The sequence below is a fragment of the Dermacentor andersoni genome, chromosome 7, assembly GCF_023375885.2.
Source record: "Dermacentor andersoni chromosome 7, qqDerAnde1_hic_scaffold, whole genome shotgun sequence".
Lineage (NCBI taxonomy): Eukaryota > Metazoa > Arthropoda > Arachnida > Ixodida > Ixodidae > Dermacentor > Dermacentor andersoni.
In genome coordinates, this window is record NC_092820.1 from 126726057 (window position 1) to 126743481 (window position 17425).

At 47.7% G+C, this 17425-nt stretch overlaps 1 protein-coding gene across 2 annotated transcripts in view; it reads right to left on the reverse strand.

Annotated features, from left to right (window-relative positions):
* LOC129384279 (uncharacterized) overlaps positions 1 to 8301 on the reverse strand; it is an 86346-nt gene extending 78045 nt beyond the window's left edge. For both annotated transcript variants that reach the window (XM_072289328.1, XM_072289327.1), the window contains exon 1: positions 7115 to 8301. In XM_072289328.1, the coding sequence (XP_072145429.1) occupies positions 7115 to 7207 (93 nt within the window). In that variant the 5' untranslated portion in view covers positions 7208 to 8301. The remainder of the gene's footprint in view (positions 1 to 7114) is intronic.
* Positions 8302 to 17425: the final 9124 nt, after the last annotated feature.

Sequence of the window (17425 nt, forward strand, 5' to 3'; positions counted from 1 at the left end):
CTTTTGCGTGGATTATCGGCACCTTAACAGGGTTACCAAAAAGGACGTGTATCCCCTACCTCGGATTGATGACGCCCTTGACTGCCTCCACGGTGCTCGCTATTTCTCTTCTATTGACCTTCGCTCCGGCTACTGGCAGATTGCCGTGGACGATCTCGACCGCGAGAAGACTGCTTTTGTCACACCCGACGGTCTTTATCAATTCAAAGTGATGCCGTTCGGTCTATGTAACGCCCCTGCCACTTTTGAACGCATGATGGACTCCCTTCTTCACGGTTTCAAATGGTCCACGTGCCTGTGCTACTTGGACGACGTTATCGTATTCTCCCCAACGTTCGCTACGCACCTCGAGCGCCTCTCAGCAGTCCTGGACGTTTTTCGGCGAGCCGGTCTGCAACTCAACGCATCGAAGTGCCAATTCGGCCGTCGCCAGATTACCGTCCTTGGGCATCTCGTTGACGCGAACGGAGTGCAACCGGACCCAGGCAAGATCCATGCTGTTACGCACTTCCCTGTTCCGAAGTGTGTCAAGGATGTGCGCAGCTTCATCGGCCTTTGTTCGTACTTCCGCCGTTTCGTGAGAAATTTCGCCGCCATAGCACGACCACTAACCGACCTTTTGAAAAAAGACGCTCCTTTCCAGTGGGGCGATAACGAGGCCTCTGCATTCTCTCATCTAATCGACATTCTCACAACGCCTCCCGTTTTGGCCCATTTCGATCCTTCTGCGCCTACCGAAGTCCGTACTGATGCCAGCGGTCACGGAATTGGAGCAGTACTGGCACAACGCCAGCGTGGCCACGACCGTGTTATCGCTTACGCCAGCAGGCTCCTCTCACCCGCGGAGCGCAACTATTCCATCACTGAGCGTGAGTGTCTGGCCCTAGTTTGGGCGGTTGCGAAATTCCGCCCATACTTATATGGCCGATCCTTTTCCGTTGTCACAGACCATCACGCGCTTTGCTGGTTATGCTCACTGAAAGATCCTACAGGAAGACTTGGTCGCTGGGCCTTACGCCTCCAAGAATATTCGTATACTGTCACCTATAAATCTGGCCGACTACACAAGGACGCTGACTGCCTGTCTCGCTACCCGGTCGACGAGCCTGACGACGCCGACAGTAGTAGCGCCAACGGCATTTTCTCTGTCTCTGCCTTCGGTAACATCGCCGATGAGCAGTACCGAGACCTATCGCTGCGAGCACTTATCGAGCGTCTGCGCTCTACACCTACCGACGCATCCGTTCGCCGATATGTCCTCCAGGGTGGCATTCTGTATCGAAGGAACTTCCTCCCTGACGGCTCTGACCTTCTTCTTGTCGTGCCAAAACAGCTACGACAGACTGTGCTCTTTGAGATGCATGACGCACCCACTTCAGGACATCTTGGGGTAACCCGCACGTACGACCGCGTCCGCCGCCGCTTCTATTGGCCTGGTCTCGCTCGCTCCGTTCGACGCTATGTTGCTGCCTGTGATCCCTGCCAGCGTCGGAAGACACCTCAGGTGCTACCTGCCGGTCATCTCCAGCCGATCACCGTCCCTGTGGAACCGTTCTTTCGTGTTGGATTAGACCTGCTCGGTCCCTTTCCCACGTCATCTTCTGGGAACAAATGGGTAGCCGTCGCGACTGATTACGCCACCCGATACGCTATCACTCGGGCTCTCCCTACCAGCTGCGCCACTGACGTCGCGGACTTTCTCTTGCGTGACATTATCTTGCTTCATGGCGCCCCGCGACAGCTGCTTACTGACCGTGGTCGAAACTTCCTCTCGAAAGTTATCGCTGACATTGTGCGTTCCTGCTCCATTCAACACAAACTGACTACTTCATACCATCCTCAAACCAATGGCCTGACAGAGCGGTTAAACCGTACTCGTACCGATATGCTGGCCAAGTACGTTTCCAAGGACCACCACGACTGGGACATTGCCCTTCCTTACGTAACATTTGCGTACAATTCTTCCCGGCACGACACCGCCGGATTTTCTCCCTTTTATCTACTGTACGGTCGCGAACCTACCTTGCCCCTAGACACGGCACTTCCTCCTGCTGCGGTCTCAACAAGCGAGTATGCGCGCGACGCCATCGCCCTCGCTGACCATGCACGCCAGCTTGCCCGTGCTCGACTGACGGCCTCACAGACCACTCAGCAGTGTCAGTACAACGCCCGCCATCGTGACGTACAGTTTTCACCTGGTGCGCTCGTGCTCCTGTGGTCGCCCTCTCGTCACGTCGGACTTTCAGAGAAGCTCCTTTCGCGATACACAGGGCCCTACCGCGTGCTGCGCCAGGTGACGCCTGTGACTTACGAAATTGCTCCTGTGGCCTCAACCTCGTCCTCTCCTGTGGCATCTAGTGATGTCGTACACGTCAGTAGGCTCAAGGCCTACTACACTGCTTCCGAGTCCGATCTTTAGTCGCTCCGGGACGGCGCTTTTGCAGCCGGGGGTAGTGCTACGGCACAATATGCGCGATCACGAAAGGCCAGCAGTGCGAAGACGACGATGACGATTAGAAGCTAGCGCGGGCTGTTGCCTCTTGGCCAAGCGCAGCGTATTTTCCTTGTAAATATATTTGTACATAGCTTTTCGTCTGCGTCTTCCTACGTAACAATATTGTGAAGAAATTTGTTCAATATTTGACAGAATAGACGTGTTTTGAAGACACGCGGCTCCGAAATGAAAGCTTCCATTGAGTCTACATTGTTCCCTGTCTAAATTTTGGGGGGTATAGGGATGATCCAATGGGACTGTGTTCAGTCTTGGACCGTGCACAGCTCTCTGAACGCGCACAACTTTATATTCGTACGGTATTCTTCACAGTGTCCTTTCACTTTTTTGCTTATTACGTGAGCGTTAGGAGTGCCGAAGTGGAAAAAAAGCCATAGCCCTGCGCGGTACGCGAAACAGTTACAGCGTACGCTGGAGAAGCGGTTACACACGAGATTCATTTTCGGCACCACGCACTACAGGGCCTTTGCGGCAAAGACTCTCAGAGTCTTTTTCGCGAGAACGATTTCACCGGTCCGTCCGGCGCCGACGGCGAGTTGCGATTTCTGCTCCGCCTTGTCGTGCTCTCTGCACAGCGGTCTGCACAGTCTAATGTTGCCTGGTTGCAGCCGGGTGCGTAGCTCTATGATTCGCTTTTTCAGCAGTGGTTCGTACCATGCGAGGAGGCGGCATAACGTGTACATAAGAGTAAACACAGGTATCCAGACCACATGACACACATGTCACATCCCTCGACCCGTGGCACGCTATGTTGTTGTTGATTATGATGATGATAATAATGGGTCATTGGCATCTCCTTCTAAAAGGGGTCGTGACTAACTGCCACCTAGCCTACTTGAGTTAACTAGGCCTAGTTACATGCACCGTGCAACTGCTATATGCAACTGCTACATGTTGCGAAACCTGGTGGAACATAACCGAACTGCAATACAAAGCTTGCACGTATCGACTCTACGCGGCGCGCATGTCACATCGCGTGTCGAATGCCACCATAACACGCTAATGATGATGATGATGATTTAATGGCATCCCCTTCGAAACGGGACGGTGGCAAACAGTCACCTATAGTCTACTTGAACTAATCAGATATGTCATGCATGTTTTTCATTACTACAATATTTATACATTTCCATGATGTTCTTTTGCTTCTCAAGGCTTCGCTATCTACCTTGTACCGCCACCCATGCAACTGCTGCATGACATGCCACCTGGCATAATAATATCCCACTGCAATGCAAAAGGCGCACGTGTATAGACACTATCCGGCCCGTATCTCATATCGCAAAAAATGTGGCACAATACGATGTTGATGACGAGGATGATGATTTATTGGCATCCGCTTTGAAACGCAGCGCTGACACGGTCACTTAGCAAGCTTTATTGATTGAAGTACACAATCTATATTTTTTCCACCATTCTTGTATACATGTTAAACTTAATCTTCTTCCTCAAACCTTCTTTAACTGCCTTGTATTGCTACCTGTGCATCTGCTACATGGCGTTCGACCTGGTCTAATAAAAAGCAACTGCAATGCAAAATGTGCACGTATCGAGGCTACGCGGCGCGCAAGGACGTTTTTATAAAGCGCTTTTCCGCTGCATCCTAGCAAGCGCTGGTGTGGAGCAGTTGCAGAGTAGCTAGCTGACTCCGACGAAGCGGCCCCTGACTCGTTGCCCGCGATTATTGAATATTTTTTGTCTCGTTCGGGGCGATAGCTGCTATGGACACCGGTGGCGGACACATTCGCCAGCTGAAGCGGCTGTTGAAATAAGGCCACAACAGTTTACGTTGTAAAAAGTGTATGTCTCTGAAGTGTGCGAAGCCGGTGACGTGGTAGATGCAGAGTGGGCACGGGCGAGTTCATATATTGTGCATATGATGGTGGTATACTCGGTCTATTGTCAGCTGTACTTGACTCCTCGAAGAGGCAGGACGTGTGTCGAGTGAGCTCTTTTGCAATATGGCGAACAAGCTCTAAGTAATTCTCACGTGCTTCTACATGGAGTGAGTTCAAGGTGTTAAACATCTTACAGTGCATTCATCGCTCATTAAGTAGCGGGTTTGGTAGCGTACGGTACCGACGTACAGGCCATGCGATACTACAGCGAATGACGTACTCTTAGAAAACATTTTACGTGAGCTTCTAATACGTAATCAACACTGCGAAGCCAACACAAGTGCACTAAGGGTGCTCTCAATTTTACAATTTGGCCGGGCATTTCTGGTTGACCTTGTAACGAACACCAATTCTGGTTGCTCTCTGTCGCAGAAACTACAGACCATACTAAATGAGCTGTATGGGTACCTTCAGCAGCCGATCGAGGGACATCTGATATATTGCAAGTTAGGCAAAATAACTGAGAAATACTAAGGTACCTGAACAAAACACCATAAAATTGGCTGTGGGTGCATAAGGCAGCCCGAAAGTTCGAATAATATCCATATAGAAAAAACTATTCTTTTTCTAAAGGGGCCAGCCTTTCTATTGGCCAGCAGCAGCTTCGTATTGAATCTGCCAGAATACCAAATAAACCGTCCAGAAAAGTGTGAGATGAAGGCTTCGGTAGGAAATGGAGCGCTTGAGAAAAAGGTGGCTTCGGGCTGCACTTGCGAGCTCCCGATGCCGCGCACGACTGCAAAAGTTGAATGAGGTGTTCACAGCAGCTTATGCTATCCGTGGACAGCTTTTCTCGCCAAGCCTGTGGCGTAGGCCAGGACCCTTTTAAAGACCTATACATGCAACGTGTCACTGGGACCATAAACTTCATGTTTGAATATGCAGAGTAAAACATGTCTAGGACTAGGGCACCGACCGCTACAGGCAAACAAGGGGCTTACTTGGAAGCGACAGCATCCGCCGCCCTCCTTGAAAGTGGCAACGAGCACGAAGACTAATCTCTGACCATGACAAGATGACCGTCACGGATGGCGAGGAAATCAGTCGACGACTTTCCTGGAGGAACCGTGAACAGCTTTGCGGAAGGAGCGCGAACGAAGTCTGTTTCCAAATTGCCTCGTCCTTCCTCCAAAGGTTAAATATAAGAGGCGGAGACCTGCGAACTTCACGACCCCTCTGATTGGCAGCAACAAAATTGTCTAAATATCTTGTGTAGTGTACTTCGCAAGACGAACATTTTAACAGCGGACCTTTGATGCATTGAGAGGAGCTGACGTCTCCTGACGTCTGCAGACACGCTTGGCCGGACTAGAATGGGACTACTTGTGTGAATATGCAAATAATCTCAAATAAACCCCGCTTTCCTTCAATCCTACAGCCGGACATACTCATCCTTATGGCGTGGAGAATCCCGGCGGTAACGCTGCCCCGAGTGCCAACAATATACGTATATATTTCTTGCGCAGTAGAGGCAGCACCAGCCGAACCACCCTATATATATATATATATATATATATATATATATATATATATATATATATATATACATACACAGTTACGGAAGGATGAAAGAAGAAAGGGGAAGACGACGATAGGAGATGCTGGCTTCTGTGCGCTGTTGGTGGTCAGCATTCTCAACTCCTCTGACCACCAACAACACGCCGCAGCCAGTGTCTTCGATCTTCCACCTCCACTTTCATCCTTCCATGAGCATATATATATATATATATATATATATATATATATATATATATATATATATATATATATATTTGTGTGTGTGTGTGTAGCGGGGGAAAGAGGAGCGGGGTTCGCCTTCTACTGTATGTAGTAGGCGAGAAATGGAATACGTGGTCACAATAATACTTCTTACGGAGCATGAATGTGAACGAGCGTGGTCGCAAAAATAGCCATCTCGTCTAATGATTTAGAAGGCTAATTAACTGACACTGGCCCATTAACATTTTGAATATTAAGGTCATGTACCATGGGGCAAATGGACGATGGCAGCTAATCTTGACCTCAAAACAATTCAGCTTTAAAATACATCAAGAGTCCTCTTTTTATCAAGCGCGTTTGCCTGCACTTCACTTTCCAAAGAAGTCACCATTTAACAGATTTGAGCATTTCAGCAAGAGTGCAAAAAGCGGAATGGTTGCTAGCCCTCTATAAGGAAATTGGAGAGAGAGGGAGAGCAAGATATACAAATTACACAAAGGCAGGGACGTTAACCAGAGTTAAAGCCTGCAGTTTGCTACCCTGCACTATGGGAAGGGAAAGGGCAACTAAAGACAGAATGAAGAGCGGGTACAAAAAGAAACGCGGGCAAACAAAAAGGATAGGATCATTATACGAGGAAACTTGGCAACAGCTTGAGGGGTGCGATGTTACGATGATATTCTTGTTTAACGGATAACAAAATGCCACGTACCGCATGGTTACTTTGTCTTTCTTGTTTTTTTTTTCTTTTTTGAAGTAAGCAGTTGCGGCTAAAGTTTGGTTTTTTTAAATGATAACGACAAGAGGAAATGCTCACTTTTAGAATGTGAATCGCCTTCGACAGCAGTTGCTCTGCACCTCATGCAAAGGCACACGCTCACGAAGTAAATGTTTGTTTTACTGGTTGCAGCTTACTTACTGTCATCTAGATACTACTGATTGCTCGTTTAGTCATTGTTTCCTGTTGAGTATATAGTGTACTCACCTTGAAAAGGATGTGTAGGCCATTTATTGAAATTATTTTCTCCCGAAGTTCCAGTGTATTGGATGGAATGGGGTAGTATGGACGAAGGCTCATCGTTTCGCTTTGCAAGATTAGATTGAGGAAGACGGCTCAAGGGGTATGTTTCACGAGCAAGATGCTTCCTTTAGTTGAGCGGGAGCAATGAGCAGGGGATACAGACAGCGACTGCAGTGCAACTGACGTCGAATTTTCTGGATTCGCTCCTTCGCCTGTAATCTGTTGTGCAAAGAAAGGTTGTGCCGTAAGGCTATATACATGTCATCAGTCTGTGATGCTCAGCCTAGCCCGGGTATTCTGCGTTCGAAAGAGGAAATATTTCGCGTCATGAGGCCAAAGTAAAGACCTATCTCACCAGAGCCTCTTCAATGACTACAGGTTCATGGCGCCGTCGGTCAACATCAACCGACAGCGACGTTCATATTTCGTCTCAGTACGGGCTTCATGAGCGATGTGAAAACAGTACAATGAAGAATAGAAGCCACACCCTGCTTCAACCACTGTGAAGCAGAATGTTTATGCCCCGTTCATGTGCCTGACCTGATTGACAGCGATGCAGCAAACGACACAATCAAGTACTGAATATCAAAGGCTGCTTGTCTTGAGGAAAGGATTAATAACTCTGACGTGCGTGAAATACGAAGTGGCTGCGGCCAGTAAGACAAACAGGAGCGGGTAATTTTGAATTCTGAATATATCCTATAAAGGCACTTCCCTCTTAATGCGACTAATTGATGCACACATAATTCTTAAACGCTGCATCTTCGTAATAGATCTTGCCCAACATTCACCGCTGGACCCGATTTACTTGCCCTTACACGTGGAGTGTTAACTGGGCTAACATGGCTGCGTAAAAAAATAAATTTATTTCAGTTCAATAGTAGCGACAATTTCGGATTTGTCGCCTTTTCTCAAAGTGTGACACGAACAGTGTCGCATCATTGATATGTTTAGAAGATAGGATAGGATATGACGTAGTTAATTATCATCATCATCGTCGTCATCATATTTTGTTCCCCGGGAAGGAAGGTGCATCTCCCATCGATTTCCAATTCCTCCTGTCCTGCGCCTGCTGACCACACCGTATGCCTACAAATCTCGAAATTTCCTAGTAGTACCTAGTTCCCTACAATCAAGGACACCGCTTTCCTGTTCTTTGCACCCATCACATATTAACGTTCACGTCAGCTAGCGATTAGTAATCTGTAGTGTACGTTACAAATTTATTCATCAGTACATCGTGGAGCATCGTAAAGGCTCACTAATTTTTCATGGGGTAAGCTATTGGCCCGTGATAATTTACAAGATCTAACGCAAACATCTACTTGTCAAAAAATAATCACTTTAATCAGTTTAAGTGAAAGAAAAAAAAACAAAGTGGTACAATGCAGTCTCATCGTTGTGCGGTTGCTACGTCGCTCGTTCGCTGCTTTTCCAACGACTTGTGTCCTGCTTATTCTTCAAGAAAGCGTACAATTGCGCCGTCTGCACTTTGTTGCAAGTTTTCTGAAAGGCACGCTCCCATGATTGTAGATATACTATTAATGACCTGCCTTCTAAGCATGTAAGGCGTCTTACGGTGAATTTCATAACTGCTGCATTGTTAGTCACAGGAGTGTATTCATCACTACTGTGATACCTAACTCTCCGGTCGCTTTATTGGCTATCAGCCCTGCGGCGCGGACCACGGGAACTACTAGCGAAGAAGCCGATAACGCTGCTCGGTCGGCTCTTCGAGGCGCCAAAGAGGAGTCGATACCTTTGTAAAGGACAAACGCCGCTAGAAGAGTTGAAATGCGCGCACGGTAGTTCAGGTTCCTCATCTGGAACGCCCAAAGTTTACTGCAACGCAACCGGCTGCACCACCTAGACTCTTCTTCAGCTGGGATCCCTTCGCATCCCAGCTGCAATCGGCTGGCGCCATGCTACCCTGCTTTCTCGAATATGGCTAGAAGTAGCGTTTACAAAGTCTTTTGCTTTCCAAATCGGTTGCGCCGATGGTATCTCGTCTGAAGACTCTGGTAGCGAGGATTCGGTTTAGCGCGTCCTCTGTGACTGTCCTCGCTGCAATTTACGCAGACGATCACTCGCAATCGCAACAGCGCGCTTTGCTCAAAGACCCTTAACAGAGGAAAGCATCGCACGCGTAATGCGAAGCCGTCGGATCGTTCCCCACCTAAGGCAAGTTGTTTTTTCGTGCATTTTCATTGCCATTAATTTATTATTTCTTTAATTCAGTTAGCTAGTGCAAGTAATGTCCCCGATGTTGTCCTTGGTGTCTTTGTTGGCTTCTCAGGATATGATAAATAAAAATCTGTCCCCTTGGCTATCCCCAAAGATGCCGCTCGAGTCCAAGAACTTCGAGACGTCACCTGAGGCCTCCACATCAAGAACTGCCGGACTATTCTTTACTAAACTTTCTTCTTTTTCTTCTTGGCTATCCCCCTTTATTCGCGATCTTAACAGAGCAGGTAATTTTAGAATGCCGAGTCTAAGGGACCAAATTGAATTTAAACTGAGTTGAATACATTTGTATAGAAGTTCGCTCCTCCAAAAACAGACCTCCATTCCTGAAGGCAAGCCAAGTGAGCAACTGTCAGTGGTACAGGATAGATAGTTTTTGCTATGTGGGCGATATCAACACTGGACTTTCTCACCTTCACTCGATTCTTCCTCCCCTTTCTCCTTCCTCTACCGCAGGGTAGCCAACTGGGCTCGGTCGCACTTGACCTTCCTGCCTTTTATTTGGTCTTCTCTCTCTCTATTTCACGGAACGCGTTCTCCGCATATTTCAGATTACAGGGGCACATAGACCAGATTTTTTATAACCTCATAACGCGAGTGTCAGCCGGCCGCTACTCTCGACAGCAGCTGCTGCCTTCTGGCGAGGACTGCAATGACTGCTGCAGACGGGTGAACATGGCTGCACTTCGGGCCCGTCTTCGCATGCTGTGTATTTAGACGTGTCCTTGCCGCATCTGCTGAGCTGTTTGCTTTCGACGTGCTCTAACCGCATCTTTTGAGCGATATGTACGAATGTTGTTCGTTATTCACCACAAACCAGCGAAAGAGAAAGCTGCTCATGCAAGAGCCCAGCGATCGACCTTCATGGTGACACAAGAAGCCTGTGTCTCTGTGGAGTTTATATTCACCGCAAAAGTTTCCTGCAGCGCCTCAGAAATTGCGCCATAGGATAATTGTTTTAAACAGAAAAGTCTTCGCGCGCGAGCAGCTTGCTTGGGTGTGCATTCGTTTTAGTGTAAACTACACGATAGCGTGCGTCCTGCCTCTCCGTGGGACGGGCTTGTGATAACCACACAACAGAGGGATTGCGACCTATCGGAGTCTTTATCTTGCGCCTTCTCCGTTCACTTCCTGGCTTCTAAGCCCCCGGAGGCCGACCTGTGCCAAAAACTGCGCGAAAGAAAGGTAAGCAGGAAGAGTTCGGGTGCACCTGTAGACTGATTGTTCCGTAACGGCAAATAAACGATACTGCAAGGAAGTTCACGGATGTGGTGTCATGTGCGATTAATGCGCATGAATTAGCCGCATTCTAGTACACTCTTCGGAAAAAGGAAGTGTACTTTTTACTACGTTAGGGTAGTAACTGTTTGTTACATTTTTTACTACCCTGTTAGTAACTGCAGTAAGTTATGGTAAAGGTATTAACTGTTACTGCTCTTGCCCTTACTAAAGGCAGTTAGTAATTATAACTACCTGTGGCTTTATTAAACGCAGTTAATAACAGGGTAAGAACGTATGTGACAAGCAGTTACTACCCTAAGAGTAGCAAGCACCCCTGCCATAATTTTTTTTAGGTTACTAGCCCAATATTTTTTCGCTAGGTGCCCGGGGTCTTTTTCTGCTCCGTTCGACCTTCCATCTAGTGTCCTAATGAAACCCGCACCGCCATCTAGGATTCAATAGATGAAGTTATGTGAATACACATACATCCCGTACTCTTACCGCCTCCTGCTTGTGAGCGCACAAACCTACGATGTGATATTTTTTCAGTCAGCATGGGAGTGATGTTATTACACATATACTTGCCTATACTTCGTCCTTCTGGCTTCAAGCCGCTTTGTGAACTCATTGTTTTTAAACAAAGTACTGTTTTTATAAAAATCACCGCCCCTTCCTGTCCGCGAAGATGGTCGAACCGCGAAGCTGTGTTAGCTACACATAGTGTTACACCATGCAACTGAAACATCGCAGGCAGTCTATATTATAAATGTTTTGTTTCACCATTCCTTCAGGTCATCTTCCATTTTGCGTGCTTCGCGTGGTGAACGTGCTTTAGATTGCTTGGATGGATTTGACCATTGACGTCTTTGTGTTTCTTAATGAGGTTACTGACACCTTGGGCTGAGAGAACGACATCAGACCCGGTATGCCCGCAGTCCGCCGTTGCCGCTTGCGTTCGATGTCTCGAGTTTGCTGTATTGCAGGGTTAGCAGCATCCGCCCAGCATTGCCGCTGGCTATTCTTCAAAATCGAATTGTTTCAAAATTAAATATGTCCGTCACGTAATACAAGGAATGGCTCATACCCCCGTAAACGCGGGTTCCCTAGTACGAGGATATACGTAGCCAAAACTGAGGCATAGCATCGTTAGCCTTGGTTAATCTTGATTGTAAGTCCAGGTTAGTCTGGTTGTCTAGCGATGTTGCGGCGTTTGGCCAGACGTTCGGCGCGCTGTTCGTCTGTTTCCTGGGCGATTCGTTTCCGCTTAATCTTGTTCCGATGTCGATTCCGGGCCTCCTCATGCTTATCAGGATTGTCGCCGTCCATACTGCCGACTCAACTGTGGTTGCGGCGCACGCGAGCTCACCTTTTCAATTCTCCGACATGTTATCAGGCATGCGACGCAGCTGGCAAAGCGAGCCGAGGCGAGCGCAACGACGAAGAACGCGATGTGACGTCATACCAAACGGCGGCGGTGGCTTTTTCGACTGTCGATTCGACAATTTTTTCCATCGTGGCGTGACTATTCTTTATAAAGGCTCCTTGAGATATCAGGAACCTTGCATTTGCTATGGCTTCCAAGTCGGCCTCGGTCAGTGTTTCTCCCGACAGTCTGTGTTTTGTAGCTCGTGGAATTTTGGATGCAGCTTGTCTGTGAGTCCTTGTTGATCCTTGCATTTTGAAGCATTTTGTTGGTGAGCTCTTGCTGTCTCAGTTGACTACGGTGTAGCTTGTCTATGAGGTTTCGCTGGTTTCGCAATTGGTTGCGCTGATTCTGCAGTTTGATCTGCTGGTTCTGCTGTTTGTTTTCGAGAACCCATATGGCTGCGGTTTCGGCCGAGGAGTCAAAGCTGCTCGTTCCAGCCAAGTCACTCGAGCCGTTTACCGCGTCGGCGTAGCTCACGTGTTGGACCGAGCGGGAGCGAGATCGAGAACGGGAGCGGGAAACAACTCGCAGTATTGACCTCGAACTGCTGCGCCAGGGCGAGCTGTCCAAACTGACACTGCTTGAGCTGGTGGCCGAAGTGCCCAGCTCCACGAACTCTTCACTGGTCGAGTTGCAGAGGTTGTCTCTTTCTTGTAGCCTGTTGAAGCGATGTGGCCGTACATTGTAGGATGGAGGGTTTGGCTTCAGTCTCTTTTTTCACTCTGTACTTGCAGTTTCGTGCGCTTCTCTTCAGAGCTTGCAGGTCGGTTTGCAATCGTGGTATTGTGGTAGTCCTGTCTTGCTCCATTTGCAGCAGAAATCTGGCACCTGTTTAGGACAGACGTCTTGGTGGAATACCGTGTCTCCAAATCCGCGGCCTTATTGGACGTACTTGCGATATGGTCTGCAGCGGAAGTCTGCGCTCTGGAAGATGATGTAAAAACCAAAGCTCTTTCCTTCAAGAAAGATGGTTGAACGCGAAGCTTTCCCACAATGCAAACAGTCCAAAGCCAACAACCATGCAATGAACCCAAGAAATGTTGACTGACCCGATGCTGTGCACATATTATTTAAGCCTTGTTTAGGATTGTATTTTTTGAACGTTTAAGTTGAAGGAAGACACGTTTCGTCAAGTTGCATAGCCTTTACATCAGATAATGCAGCCTTTGAGTACGCTCACACACACACTTTCAGGACGAGCATACAATTGCACTGTGTACATATATATATTATGATAGATGGTGTCCTGCCTAGCAAATGCAACCTGGACTTGCGTTAACTTTGTGCGCATGCGCTACTCCTGCTGAGGTCGTCGATGTGCGCCGTTATCAGGCAGTGACCTGCCGGCCAGTCGACGCTGGCGCGTTACTGCGAATGTAAACTGTAGTGCTCTGCGCAGATGTGTAACTTGGCTTTTCTGCAGCGCGTTTTCGGTACTCACGAACGAATTAGTGAGACATAGAAAGCTACAGTTTCGTAGGAAACGTGCGGTCTTTTGAATATTACGACTGCCGTGGTCGACGGACCCATTCGGACGTGAACAACGGTGTATCGTGCCAGTGCTAGCATTCCTGCCATGAGTTCTGCGGTGCTCATTCTGGTATGAGGACATTGCTGACGCCTCTGGAGACATCGTCCAGGGTGCGTATGTTGCCTTTGACGTTGTGGTAAGTACGTCGCAGCTCTATTCTGTTGATGCTGACCACCATCGTGGCGTCTTCCTTGTCGGCCGTGCGCGCGGTTATTAAATTTTCAATTCTTTGTACTTGTGCGCGTACTTCATGGATTCAATTTTTGCTGCGATAGTACACTCGGCTCTGCCGATGGCATGCGACGGTATTTCATTTGGCGAGGTCGAGACCTGCTTGCGGGCGGTAGACGATCTTCAAGACGTCGAGCGGCAGGGGCAGCATGCTGGGCCTGCGTTGTTGCTCCGACGGTGCTGGATTGGAAGCTTGCTTTATTTGATTTTATTGCCGGCACCTTTGTATTCTTGGTTTCCTTCATGCCCTATTTTGTTTTGATTCGGGCACTTTTCGTTTCGATTGTTAGGCCGCTTTCTATGTCATTGTTCCAGGTAAAATTCCAGGTGATTTCTTCTGTCCGGTCCATCTGCTTTTCATTTGCTTCATTTTATTTCTAGTTTTTTGACATTTCGGTTGCAGCAACTACCTCGAGGCTCGCCGTAGGGGTTTTTCGCCGCAGCATGGGCTAGCGTTCGTGTACTTCGCCTCACGCGGCATGCGCCGCTGCGCTATTTCTTGCGATGCGATTCCAGGAGCTGGTTTCGGCGTTAGGCTTAACTGAGCGGACGCAATGTCGTCCGGAATAAGGTTTGATATCCTGAGATAAGTTGCGCTCACCCGAAAGTCGCTACTGTCTGTCGATTTATCTCGTCTTGCCGGTTGTATTGGTGCAAAACTTGGGTTCATCACTGGCCGTGTGCCGGGTTGAGAAGCGCGAAAAGCGACAGCCCACGCGAGACACGTCAGCTCTCCAGGTCACCTACGCCGATTTAAAAAATATATATATATATATTAAAAAAAAATAAAATGATAAATCAGAACCTACAATTCGGTCCGCTCAAAGGCAATAAAAAGAAGAATCGCCCTCGACCGCCGTAGAACTGCTTTGTCATAGTCGTGAGAACACATAGTGGCACAAAACCTGCAACAACAAGAGGAATGCCTCAAAAGGTGCGGTTTCCTTGGGGAACACCTCGGCTCGTTGGAGAAGGGCCTCCAAAGGAAGACAAACAAAGAAAGGCACGCATGTCAAAGAGAGACTTGTCACCCAAGTGGGGGGAGAGTAGCACTGCCACACTTTCCCCACTTCTCCCCCGCAAAAAAAAAAAAAAAGTGACCGCCAACTGTGCAATGCCCGTTGTTCGCTCATCACCTGAAAAAGGAGGAACGCGTTTTTCCGCTTGTCATTGGGCGCAAGTTAAGGAGAGCCTGCACAAAGAAGCACGAAGCGCGTACTTCGCATGGATGAAAAGGCGCTGTACACAAGGTACCGCTTCACCGCGGGAGGTCACACATCGGTCAAACTGGGCAGTGGATTGTGGTAGCACCACGCAGCACTTGAGGCGCCGGTAGGGGTGGGACACTTGATAAAGCACTGTCTCCGGTGACTGAGCCTTCTGGCTTTCATCGCTGCGCATATACTACGCAAAGGCAAGCGGAGGGGATCATAGAATTTGTTGAATTCCTAGCTATCAGCATCCACCAAGAAATATGATGCAAGTTTTTGAGACAGCGCTCCGTCAGTAGCGCTTTCACAAAAAACAGTTACACTGCTTGAATGTATGCTTTACACAGTGTAGCCGGAATGCTTTCTTTTTCGCTCTAGTTTCCTTTTTTTTAATTCTTTCTACGACAACAATATCTCCTTGAAAAGATAGGCACGGTAGCCGTTCTCAGACTCGTTCGTACAATGTTACCTGCTGCGTGAAGGAAATGTAAAACAAACTGGTGTGATGTCCATAGCACGTCCCGTCTATTTCTGCATGGCACGTTTCATTTCTTTTACCTTGTCTTCAACTTTGAGGGGCTAATATGCATGGAAGCTGCAGCAAGCAACTAACAGGCATTACTTCTAGACACCCTTACAAAGCTATGACTGCTCTGCGCATATGCAAAGTGACTCGAGGGCACCTATTTTTAGAGCTTCAATATCACTGAACAACAAAGAATAATATTAGGCCAGAAGCTTTTCTGACTGAGAAGTATACAATTAAGGCTGTAGTCAACTGGCTCTATATGGTGATGAGAATGTTTCACGTGATAACTGTGACATGCTGATTGAAAGAAATGCCACATCTACAGTGCAGAATACGTATTAGACGGTTTAGCCTATAACAGAGCTGATATTTAGGCGATTATTTGTGAAAGCGTATGGCGGACATTGCTAGACGCATACTTTATCGTCGTCATTGGGGAGTTTTATTTTTGTCCGTAAACATCCAAACGATTGCGTCATACTAGGGTACCGAAGTTGTTGACAAGAGCAGCTAATCTGGTAGCGTGATGTTGTGGTGTTTTGTACAACTGCATTGTGTTTGCATTCTTTTTCTTCTGTCACGTGCGTGTTATCGCGAAAACATCGTGAAAGAATTGCATAGGAGTGTTTTGTCGCTGCGAACGCTTTCCGCAAGCAATGAGTTCGAATATTTAGGTCACTGCAGCGTTAACTTAGTGTGCTCTCCGGCTGGACACTGCCTCATCAAATGTCGTTACCAGTGTTGCTACTCCGTATGTCTCTTTGGAAAACCGTCATTCCGCAAACGGCATTGCATTTACGTACACCCAGTACTTCAGCCGCAATTCTCATAGAGAATGCACGGCAGGTGCGACATCAGCTTCCAAGAGTCTAATGATTGTCAGTAGTCTAGCCAGACCGACCTCACGACCTACGTATAAACATTCGGCCACAAAATTAAGTTCATGCTTAATTTTGGCGCAAGTAACATTATCGCAGCAACAACGGTAGTGCGTGTTTACTTTGTTTTTGAGTGGTGAACACAGTTGGTAGGCTTGACTTTTGCGCCAAATTGGTTAAATCGCCGACATCTTGGTGCAAAAATCTGCGCTTTTCTACTATGCTTTCATCAGCAAACGCTGGATAATGGAGATACCGCTTGATGACCTCTGCCAAATTTAGTCAGCTTCCTACACACTTTCGCGGTGCTACTCGTTCAGGTAACTGCTTGTTTCGCCAACACATCACCTGCCACAGAAATACAGAATCCGCTATATCGCTCCTGTTTTGCATCTAATAAGCTGGGCAACATGTAACGCAGTTCGCGAACGATCTCAGCGCCACCTGTTTTGTCCAAGAAGGACTTTGGGGCAGCTGGCTGCAATGCAGTAAACGCGAGCACTTCGTTTTTCACTTCGGGATATTAGGTTCAAGCCAATAAATCTACTAAAATATATGCTAGGGCGGTAACGCCGTTGATCATGTATTCGAATGTCAAGTGCGAATCATGCAACAAGCATAAGTTTTAAGACAAGATTCACAGCAAACAAATCACCATACCTACATACTTACACTAAATCATAAACAGTTGATACTTTGTAATATGAATATACGTTGTTTTAAATGAAGTATACAGAGGAAACTTACGTTATGTGAGCCTAGGACAACCGACCCTGCAAGTATGCCTTGATAAGCAAGCGCTTGAGAATATTGAGATCTCTGTCTGCGCTCTGCCGGTAGATGTTGATGATCAGCACGTTTCCGCTGTGTTCACTATGCCGTTCGTCAACGCAGCCAACTACTTAACCACAAGGGGACCTGCCACAAGACACAGTATCCGACAATCACATCTCCATTCCACTCCATCGTATATACTATACACATAGGCCAGTGCCACATACAGG